At 37.7% G+C, this 12,398-nt stretch overlaps 1 protein-coding gene across 8 annotated transcripts in view; it reads right to left on the bottom strand.

The window, feature by feature from the left end:
- The window catches only part of LOC5576646, a 387,639-nt gene that overhangs the window by 29,312 nt on the left and 345,929 nt on the right, over positions 1-12,398 (bottom strand). For all 8 annotated transcript variants that reach the window (XM_021841655.1, XM_021841654.1, XM_021841660.1 and 5 more), the window contains one exon: positions 6,643-6,805. In XM_021841655.1, coding sequence (XP_021697347.1) covers positions 6,643-6,805 — 163 coding nt within the window. The remainder of the gene's footprint in view (positions 1-6,642; positions 6,806-12,398) is intronic.

Here is a 12,398-nt window from a genome sequence, read left to right as displayed (position 1 = left end):
CACTTGACATTTCCCCCACTCATTCGCATGGATGGTATATATGCATTCGAGGGGCGCTTAGATGGAGGCAATCGTCGCAGCAGTAGTGATTGTAACATAATAATACACAAAGTTATAGTTTAAAAGTTTAATGACACCACATTGAAAAAAAATATGCTGTAAATATAGTTTAAAATAGTAGAAAAAGGCTGTCCGGAATTGGAGCCCAATGTTTTTGAATCCGGACATTGTATTGGAATTGTATGTTTCGATGCCGTAAGTACACAATTTCCAAATAAAACTGGAATAATACTTTGAACATCATCAAAACATGAGTAATATGTAATAAGAACAACACTGTGCGTCGTTCATTGAACCAATCAGTAATGATTGCAGTTTAAACCACCAACATGTCTTTCCAAACAACTAAATCACAAACATTGCTTACACAATATGTGTTCATTACTATTCAAAAAGAAACCCATTTGGCAGAACTACACTTTTTATAAGGGAAAAGTGAGTCAAAATGACCCCCAATATTTTTGTGTCCGAAAACACACAAAATCACAAGAACTACTGTAACGTTTAAACGGATTGATTTGAAAAACATGTTTTTTTTTGTAAAAAACACACAATTTTCCGTGGAAAAATGCTATTTTTAACAATCTTCGTCTCTCTTTTACTCTTTCGAGAAATTTGCAAACATCAAGGCTAGTAAAAGTCAAGATTCCATTCAAGATTTAAACAGTACAGTGTCTCATAGCAGCCATATGAACAGTCAGTCTAAACTAAGCTAAACTCAATTATTTACAAATTGATCTCTAGCAAATATACCACCATACACACATACATGTGACCCTCCTAATCAAACCCATCAAACATTATCCAAATTAAAAAAAATGCAGTAGTTGATTCCCATCCAAACAGCGTGAGAAGAAACAACGCTTACTACTGAACCGCCGAAGCTGCTAACGAAAACATTATTGAAATGACTTATTGTTATCCACATCATCACTTTTGCAAGAAAGTGACATTTTTTTCAGATATGGCAGCGGCAACACGGTATGATATAATCGGTATTACAACTACCGACGAGAGGCCTCCATACGCTGCTCATACCGCCCGGATTTTGATTCACCATGGTACACCGCGAATGAAAGCCCTTGAGTTGTCCTACAAAACTTCAACCTAGTTCGGTTGACCAAAAATAAGTCGATTTGAAAAAAAAAACTAATTTTACGAAATAACAGGTTTTTCTCGATTTGAAACATTTTTTTATCCAAAATGATCATTCATATATCGTAAAGTAAACATGCCAAATTTCATACAAATTCGTGCATTTTTACTATCGCTATTCTTCTTCTTCTTTCTGGCGTTACGTCCCAACTGGGACAAAACCTGCTTCTCAGCTTCTTATGAGCACTTCCACAGTTATTAACTGAGAGCTTTCTATGCCGATTGACCATTTTTGCATATGTATATCGTGTGGCAGGTACGAAGATACTCTATGCCCTGGGATGTCGAGAAAATTTCCAACCCGAAAAGATCCTCGACCGGTGGGATTCGAACCCACGACCCTCAACTTGGTCTTGCTGAATAGCTGCGCGTTTACCCCTACGGCTATCTGGGCCCCTACTATCGCTATTATAGAAGTTTAATTAATTTTGTATTTTTTTTAATATTAAATCATTAGTGGTTATTTTGTACCACTTCTCCCTAATATAAAAATCTGAAATTTTGCGAAATATCTTCTTCTATATAGGAAAACAACTCCTGTAAATTTCAGCTCGATCGGAGAACATCAATACAACCTCTCTAGACAAGGCGGTTGCGGTACTCGCAAAATGGCTCAAGTTCAAACACTACTCCGAAAAAAAAAATTTTTCGAAAATTTTTGAAACGGCATATCTGGATTACACCTCAAATGAAAGCCCATGAGTTACCCTAAAAAACGTCATATTTAGTTTTTTGACCTAGTTCGGTTGGTAAGAAAAAAATCGATTTGAAAATCACTAAATTTTTTATGAAAAACTCATTTTTCTCGATTTGAAGTACTTTCAAAATCCATATACCATGCCAATCTCAAAGTTTATATAACGTAGAGTATTCATGCCAAATTTCAATATAATCCGTGAATTTTTACTAGAGTTATTACAGTTTTTGTGGTTTTGCATGTTAAGTGACATGAAATCATTGGGGGTCATTTTGCCCCACTTCCCCCTAATATAAAAATCTAAAATTTTGCAAAACATCATCTTTTATATAGAAGAACAATCCCTGAAAATTTCAGCCTGATCGGAGAACATCGATACAACATCCCTTGGAAAGGGGGTTGTGATTCTCGCGAACTGGCTCTTAATAACCACGAAACGAAGCACTTCCAAAACATGGTGTATTCGACAAAGTTTCCAGTCATAATAAGCGACATCTATTGGGAAGCATCCATTATTTATGTCACGTAAAAATATACTATTTTCATTCCCCCTGCTTTTCACCTTTTGTTTGAGAACAATTTGTGAAAACGTGAGTAGAGTCTAAACGCGTAAACGAGTAGAAATACGTTTTGAATATATGTGTTTGTCAACGAATCTTCTTCTTTTTTCTTGGCATATCGTTCCCACTGGGAGGAAGCTGGCTTCTCAGCTTAGTGTTAGTTTAGCACTTCCACATTTATTACCTGAGATCTCTCACAGTTAATGACCTTTTTGCATGGATATATCGTGTTGCAGGCATGCGCCCATACTCTGTGCCCAAGGAAGTCAAGACTCTTTCCTTTACGAAAAGATCCGGTAATCGTCATACAAATCTCGAGCTCTACTTTTTTTTGCAATCGTGCAACACGACTATCCGTGTAGAGGCGTCACTACTGTACTGTCACAGACAAACAGACGTAACACTCTTGAGAAGCTCATGGTACATGCGTTTAACGATGAATTTGAATTTCATTTGACTGACGCGATCGTTCCACCAGAGGCGCTAGTGTTCGACTGCTTTGACTTTTGATAGTGTACACGTTGCTGAATGATGCGAACAAAACTTACAGGCAATTCGTGTAGTAGTGTGCGTGTTAGGCAAACGTCAACTAAAAATCCATCATGGCAGACAGTGCTTCGCGCGGTTTTTGCAACAGATGGCAGTGTGGACTATAAGACTATCCATGAGGACACTTCGCGATTGGGTTGACAGCTCAAAGTGCAAGCACAGTGAACACTTAACTTACCGAAATTTCGTTAAGCGTCATCAGTGCTTACCAATCTCCTTTGTTCCCCAAGCGATGATTGTCAAAAATTCATGGTAAATAAACAAATTAATTGATCACAGCTGTCTCATGGATTGCCTTATTGTCAGTTAAGCACTTGGTACACTCTTTGCCAAGGGTGCAAATTTTTCCGCACGCATAAGCTAAGACTTCAATGGAAGCTTGCGCAGTGACGACATTATTTATCTCCACCTATTTCTCTCATTCGGCGTCGCTCCGTTTAGCCGAGAGGCTTTAGAAGTTTCACGACACTCTCTGAGTTATTTCTCAATCCCTGAAAATTTGATGGCAATCGGATGAAAACTCGAATTTTGCGAATCAATTTTGTGTGTGGCAATTTCATCGTGGACACCCTTTACTCTATGCTCAAGGCAGTCGAGAATATTTTCATTACGAAAAGATCCTGGACCGACCGGGAATCGAACTCGGAAACCTCAGCATGGTCATGATGAATATCCGTTGAAGTTCTGAGCTCCAGGATAGTTTGGAAAAGCTTTTGAGATTCTCAGAGGTCAACAGATTCCGTTTGAGTTGAAAATATTATTATTTGCAGCGTTGCCAGATCTACGGAAATTTCCGTAGATCTACGGAATTGAGCACTTTCTACGGATCCGTAAGATAATTCTATGGAAAATGTATATTTTCTACAGAAAGCTACGGAAATTCTCATTATTCTACGGTAATTTACGGATTTTTCCAACGGAAATCTACGGAATTGCAATGCCGGGGATCTCTCCCCCCGCTTATCACTTTTCGTCTACGGAATGATTTCCAAAGAAATCTGGCATCGCTGATTATTTCTAGCGCAAGCAACTACTGCTGTAAATTTCGAGAATTGAGCTTCGGGATAGTCTGAACGTCGTAGAATATCCCAGGACATGAAAAAGCATGTGAAGCAGCGTTTTTCTTGACATAATAGGTATGTATTACCAAGTACGAACATCAATTGTATTTACAAAAGGCATTTTAAGCTACTTTAATACTAATTATTCTATTTGTCAGACTTCTGCATGTTCAGGATATTCTAGGTTGCCAAGTAGGACATTAAGGCATACATCTAAAAATTTTCCCTGACAGGGAAGTATATTTGCAAGGACTTTTCCGAAAACAGTAAATTTTATTCATTGATTCTTAAACATAAATGACCGTGCCGGCCCCAAAGGGAAAACTTTAATCATTTTAGCGAGAAAAGTTACTGGAACAAGGGTAGACCTGAAGTTCTGAACTCCAGGGTAAATTGGAGGGCCTGGAATATCACCAACGTTCCTTGAAATAGCCAATTGGTCTGTGAGAAGGTTCAGTGAACATTAAATAACTTCATCGTTTAGTAACTTCACTCAGTTTAGAAGGAAATATTACTGGAAAAATAGTAGACCTGAAGTTCTGAAGTCCTGGGGAAATTTTGAAGGATCTGCAATACCTCAATCGTTCCTTGAAACAGCATATTGATCCATGAGAAGGTTCAGTCAACATAGTAGATTATATAACTTCACTCAGTTTAGAAAGAAAAATTACTGGAACAAGGGAAGACCTGTAGTTCTGAACTCCAGGGTAATTTGGAGGGCCTGGAATACTCCAAACGTTCCTTGAAATATCTTTTTGATTCGTGAGAAAGCTCAGTGAACATTAAATAACTTCATCGTTTAGTAAGAAAAAATACTAGAACAATTGTAGATCTGAATTTCTGAACTCCGGGGTGATCTGGGTGGCTCGGAATACCCCAAACGTTCCTTGAAACAGCTAATTGATCCGTGAGAAAATTCAGTGAACATGTTAGATTTTATAACTTCACTCAGTTTAGCGAGATAAATTACTTGAACAAGTGCAGACCTGAAGTTCTGAACTCCAGGGTAATTTGGAGGGCCTGGAATATCCCAAACGTTCCTTGAAAGAGCTTATTGATCCATGAGATGGTTTAGTGAGCATGTTAGATTATATAACTTCACTCAGTTTAGTGAGATAAATTACTGAAACAAATGTAAACCTGAAGTTACGAATACTAGGGTAATTTGGAGGGCCTAGAATACCACAAACGTTCCTTGAATCAGCCTATTGATTCGTGACAAGGTTCAGTGAACTTGGTAAGTTATATATCTTTACTCAGTTTAGCAAGAAAAAATACTGGAATAAGTGTAGACCTGAAGTTCTGAACTCCAGGGTAATTTGGAGCACCTATAATATCCCAAAAGCTCCTTGAAACAGCCTATTGATGCATGAGAAGGTTTAGTGAACAGGAAAGATTTTATAAATTCACTCAGTTTAGCGAGATAAATTTCTGGAATAAGTGTAGCCCTGAAGTTCTGAACTCCAGGGTAATTTGGAGGGCCCGGAATACTCCAAACGTTCTTCAAAACATCCTATTGATACGTGCGAAAGTTCAGTGAACATGGTAGATTATATAACTTCACCTAGTTTACCAAGAAATACTACTGGTATAAATGTAGACATAAAATTCCGATTTCCAGGGTAATTTAGAGAGCCTGGAATACCTCAAACGTTTCTTGAAGTAGCCTTTTGATCCGTGACAATGTTCAGTAAACATTGTAGATTATATAACTTCACTCAGCTTAGCGAGAATAACTACTGGAACAAGTGTAGACCTGAAGTCCTGAACTCCAGGGTAATTTGGAGGGCCTGGAATATCCCAAACGTTCCTTGAAATAGCTTTTGAGATTCTCAGAGGTTGGTAGATTCTATTTGAATTTGTAATGTTATTGTTTTTAACCCAAACAATTACTGTTACGGTTGTAAATTTCAAAGAGTGTGCTTCAGGACGGTTTGGACGTCCTAGAACATCCCAGGACATAGCAAAGCAAGTGAAATAGTGTTTTCGTTAAAAGAGTAATTCTGTATTATCTAGCCTGAACATCATTTATGTTCACAAACAGCATATCACGCTTCGTATGTACTTATAGTTCAATTTTCCAAACTTCAGGATGTTCAGGATGTTCTAGGTTGTCAATTAGGTCATAAAGGCATATACTTCATATTTTTCTCTGATGAAAGAGTATATTTGGGACAACTTTGCCGAAGACAGTATATACATTTGTTCATTGGTTCTTTTTTTACAGCCTTATTTGTACTGCGGTCATGTATGACCGCGCCGGCCCCAAAGGGTTAAACATGTTTAAATTTATTTGATAATTATGAATTATATCGATTTGTGAAGCGCTTGCAAGTAAAAATGTAAAAATGCCTAAAAAAACATTATATGAAACACTTTATAATATATGTACCATCAAAGAAATATAAATGACTAATTTCAGCTAGAACACCATCTTCAGTGATTCTTCACTTTGATTCGTCTCAAGGCATTGATTTCTTTGCACCAGACTACGTGCTTATGAGTTCGTTACAGTAAAATTAACACCCATCCCCATCATTACCATCCCTCAAAACCTTACCTCTATTCAGTCGATAGCGGTGGTGTTTGTCCACCAGGGAGGCCGATGCTAGGTTCGTTATCTCGCCGATCGTGACGATACCCTGGGCGGGACACATCGCATCCGGACAGGACACCTCGTAAGCACCTTCGGAGATCTCGAACTCGATGTACGCCGTCATGCACTGGAAAAGGGGGTGAAACGAGAAAAATGACTTGTTAGTTGCTTGATTAATGGCGACGATATGTTAAACTAGTTGGATAGATATGGTCTCGGTGTAATACGTCTTCTTTGTGATTTTTATATATGTTTTACAGACAGCATAATTAATTAGTGAGATCAATGACTTCTCACGAACAGTGCGCATCGTACCTTCGTGCTGTGCGTACACAAAATATTTCAGCTAAATATATTCCCACATAAACCAATAGCTCTTTATTTGAAACCTTCAAGTAGACATGTTAACACGATTAGAGGGGTTCCAATAAATTGGTCAGATGAAGTTAAGCATCTAAGGCTTATGCTAGAAACAGGAAATGTAACAAATATGTAAAATGTATGTACCCACTTGTAAAAAAAAATGTCTTAAGAACAAGCTCTTAACCTTCAAACAAATTTTCAGGCCAGCCATGTTGTATGATGTACCAATATGGACTAGCTGTTGTAATAGCAGGAAGAAAGCTCTGCAGAGAATTCAATATAAAATTTTGAAAATGATTCTGAAGCTTTCTCCCTGGTATAGTACCAATAAGTTATATATAATATCCAATGTTGAAACATTGGAACAAATGTCGAATAAAATATTGATAATTTTGGACAAAAATCGTTGCTATTTTCAATTGTCATGATAGCTTATCATGCAAACTTACCTCGCAATAAATATTTAGGATTTGGGATACTAACTTATTAGTATATTGGAGTCCTTAAGATAACTCTGAGAGCAAAACTTGGATGACTAATTGTAAATAGTGGTACATTGCTCATCTTCTGGTCAATAGATAACTTGGTTAACCATGGTTAATAGTTTCGAAAAATAACTCAAATGCTGTGGTTGCAGCATAGTTTACTAGTCAAATCATTGGGCTTTCACGAGGAATGCACTATTTGTTTATTAGTGTTAGAATGCAAAACAAAGAAGGAATGCGCAATTTGAAATCGAGGTGAGTCGATCTGACGGAACAATTGACTGCAGATCGATTTGCATGCAAATTTTAGTGCCACTTTGGCTGAGTCGTATCGCACTCAGGTAAAAATAATGATGACTCGAATGCGTACTCAAGCCAAAACGGTGTGACGACGAGTGATGTGATGATTCTCAGAATATCCGTATGAACGATTTCAAGTATCATGCACTCACACGCCCAAGATGAACCCACTGAATTAAGATTCATCAGCTGTGTCCACCTTTCTTCGGGAGGAGATAAATTAAAACTGCAATTGCGCCCACTTCGCCACTTCGCCGGTGCTTTCTATGTCTGGGACATGCCGCGCAATAACGCAATAAAAACAAAACCTGCTTGAGACGCCCGCCGACCGCTTCTTCCACACAACCACCCACCCATCTGTTCCCTGTCCCCTGACCAAACGAGCGTGCAGTACCGAGACTGGACTTAGACCCAGGGCCCGTCGTTGTTGACGCCAGCGAGCAGCGAGTGCATGGCCGAGAGAAGACCGCAAACCGGTTTGCCGCTATTGCCTACTAGTCACTCGCAGACTCGGAATAACTGCACTTCGCTGGGCAACCGGCTCATCCATACCGGGAGGCTGACACGGGTTGAACCCAAGTCAAGTCACCCGACCGCTGAAGCTGTATGTAAGTGCATTGCAAGCCGTAGGTCAGTGACGGTCTCGAGGGGAAAGGAACGGGGGGTGCGAAATTGTTGGTGTTGATGCTGGGATTGCTGGACAACAAGACAAGACTAGATGTCTATTGTAGAGCGGATCAAAATATAAGAAAGTTTTAAAATCGAACCTTCCATGTCTTCCTTACCATCCTTACCATAAAACTTGTGTTTTCTGGGATTTTCAGCTTTCTAGGTAGTGAGTTAAAGGTGGCCCAAAAACGATGTAAGTTTATATGGAAATTACCATGAAGAAATTTTGAAAAATGTTCCAACAACGTTTGTACTGGGATGTAAGTAAAAGCTTATCATCCTATAGTGAAAACTCATTCTATAAAGAAATAAAAAATACAAAAATTTGCTGAAGAGAGCAATTCAATCCGACGGATAGGGGAATAGATATTCATGAGTTTGTTTGCTATTATTTAGTTTCAAATGGGATAATAGCCCTGCAAACATCTATAAAAATCTCAATTAAAATGAGCTCAAAAGGCAATTGTTTCCTCAGCAACATTCTTAATTAAGGTTTGAAAAATGAGTTTTCACTATGGGATGCTCATTTTGTAATTGCATTACAGTACAAACCTGTTTGGAACATTTTTTTAAATTTCTTCATAGTCATTTCCATATAAACCTAAAACCTACATCGTCTTTGGACCACTTTTAAGCAGGCATTACATTTCATCCCATCTTTCGATCCTCTGAGCGTGATATGGATCGAATTGTGAGATATCATCTTAGAGTTCTGTGATCGTTTTTACGTTAACATCTTATGCTCAGATGAGGCATCTTGAGCTCAGCAATCAACGCGTTTGATTCACTTGACGGCAATCCACATACAGTCATCCCTCCATGAGTCGATGTTCCATTACTCGATATCGACTCATGGAACCATACTATAAACATAAAATCATGGTTACTATGATGGTCCCTTCAAACAGCTTTCCAAAGAATAGCTGTTCCATGACTCGATATTTCCATGAGTCGATGGTCCCTTCAATATCGACTCATGGAGGTTTGACTGTATTTGTAATTGTCAGTGGGAAATTAAATACAAAGCTAATCAGGCGAATCCCCAACTAAAACGGAAATTATCAAGCACAACCAAGATAAGTAAACAATACTTATTAAAGTAAGATCTCGCTTTAAGTCTTCTTTACTATTTCAGGGTTTGCAGCATTTTTTTTCTCGTCTGTTGAGTGCAGGAAAATCGGAAGAAAAAAATAAATTGATGAATATATGAAGCAATACACTGCCCATAACTGCATATTTGTAACATTCGACAAAAGTAGGCATTGAGTAAATGGAATACCAAGTGTGCAATTTATGGCAGTATGAGAGGGAACTAAAATTTCTAAAAATTACCAGGAACTCAAAAGTGCCTATTTTAGGCTGATATTTTGTACAACTCATATCACATACTAGGTGAATAGTCAGAAAATAATTCTGATAGAAATTTCATTGCTATTACATTACGAGGCTCATTAATAATCTCAATGTGACTGTTATGCGGTTATAATTACCAGTGTGACAAAACAACTTGGTATTTTTTTTCGAATTTTCTAGAACAATCTCACAGATTTCAGTTACTTGATCGAAAGTATTTATCATTTGATGACTTTCCCCGGTATTAACTCCAATTTGTCAAAAAATGTCGAATGTGACTGTTATGCAGTTATGGGCAGTACAGTTGTTAAATTAATAAATATGGCATGTTTATTGATTTCAATTAATCGACATAACTACTCTTTGACTTTTGTTATTCATCCATTGATCATGTACCTACAGCTATTCCCAAGTTGAAATCTGATGACCTCACGCATATAGGATACCCGTGGCACATGGCAGTCCACGGATCAGAAAAGGGTTCTAGAACAATGCTTTCACTCCAACTGTCACTTAAACGAAAATTATTTTTCATATTCATTCAGTTCAGATGACATAAACAACTAATTTTTTCTATAGTGGTTCACCGCCTTTCACAAATCGTCCCACAAGGAAACATCGTTGGTAAAGTGTGCTCTGTATGGGAGGAAACCAATGATGATACAGACTGGACTCCCCTGATAACTGGACAGCTGAAAACCCAGCTTAACCTTTTCACTAAGTGGGGAAGAGCCCAATATATTCAATAAACGAATTCAGAGGGTATTTCCAGGTCAGTCTATGCTAAAACATACTACATGCCTGACAATACAGAAGAAAAGTGCAGAAATTGTAGTTTTTATCGCTGGAAACCAATATTCCAAAATTATGTCTCACCAGTCTTAATTGCCACACACGACGATATTTTCAAGGATCACAGTTATTAGGAAAACAAGAAGGTTTCAAAAATTGCTCTCCAATCACACGTTGTTTATTCTGCAATGGAAGGTAATAGAAAAATAAAATATAATAAAAATTGATTTATTAATGTTAACGAGCAAACTCGCCCAAACCACCAAAAACTGACAAGAATATCTTTTGATGCTCAAGATTGAGAGATTTCAAAGCGCTCTTGGATTGCAGATAATATCTTTCAATTATCTGAAGATGATCTCATTCATCAGATGAGATTGCAATGCCTGCCTTTAAGTAATAACCTAGTTAGCTGAAAATTTCACAGAACACTATTTTTTTGGTAAGGATAGTTAGCAAGATATGGGGCATTGAATTTTCGAACATTTTTAAATTTTGAATTGCCCTTGTCTATGGTATTGGTGTAAGAATAGATTAGAATTACATGTTCATATATATGTAGGTGTGGTATGGTAAGCTTGATGCATAATAACGTCTTAATAAAATAAATAATTTCTTGTTGAATTCTTCATGCAATTATGCTTCTACGATACCTTCAAACTGTTTCCGGAGTTTCTGCAGGAATTTGTCAAGGGAATGTTTTATAAAAAAAATCCAACAATTTTTCATATATTCTAAAAGCGAATCTTTTTAAAGAGAGTGCTTCGTGAAGCCCAAGCAGGACAGTTCGGTATTGGGTCGTCCGATAGATTTTGCTCACGGTTTCGCGCGCATTTTCGTTGCCAGAGATTTTTTTTCCTGTTTCGGAGCGTCTAGCTGGGTAGGTATTTGGGAAGGCCCAAGCAAGACGGTTTGTTTTCGGGACGCCAAGAAGTTTTGCTGTCAGTGTCAGTTTTGTGTTCAGTCGAGAATGGATTACCAACTGGTGAGTTCGTTTCATGCTTATGATAACACATTTTTTTTCATACATACATACAAACTTTGTATGGTTCATCACTATGAGTGTCGGCATTATGCTTTTTTCTTATACAATTTCAATATACATATATTTTTCTCATTTTGACATTATTAAAAATTATCTTTTGAATTGTTTGACATTGTGAATGTTGACGTATTTTCTAAAACTTCTACCATATCGAGACAAAATGCACAGTAATACACATATGTAATTTTCAAACAAACTATGTATGGTTCGTCACTACAAGTGTCGGCATTATTCCTGTTTCATATAATTTAAAATATATACATGTAATTTTCAGTTTTCGTCATTAATAAAAACGTCTTTTGAATTGTTCGACATTATAGATGTTGACGTATTTTTTCCAAAAACTTCTCGAGACAAAAATGCAAAACTAGCTTTAAATATAAGTCGTATATTTCCCCCTTGTCCATGGATCGCATCACCGACCAGAGGTGACTCCCAGATCTTTTCCTCCCTCACTAATAAACACCCTTCCCGTGGTGATTGTGGAGATGCAGAGGTATTCTCGGTCTCTAGAAGCAACAATCATTACACCCTAACATTCCTTCCCCATCCCAACTGACTGTAAGGACTTGGCCGGCGCCGTTATTGATCAATAATATTAGATCTGCTAAAATTGCACTTCGAGAGTAAGCGGAAACTCCCATCCCTTATTCATTTGGATCGTAGTGCAATTCTTACCATTTCAGATCAATCACGGAGTAGCAACCATTGAC

This window comes from Aedes aegypti, chromosome 2 (genome assembly GCF_002204515.2).
Source record: "Aedes aegypti strain LVP_AGWG chromosome 2, AaegL5.0 Primary Assembly, whole genome shotgun sequence".
NCBI classification, from domain to species: Eukaryota; Metazoa; Arthropoda; class Insecta; order Diptera; family Culicidae; genus Aedes; species Aedes aegypti.
The sequence above is the reverse complement of the archived record's forward strand: the minus strand, read 5'-3'. Positions and strand labels throughout refer to the sequence as shown.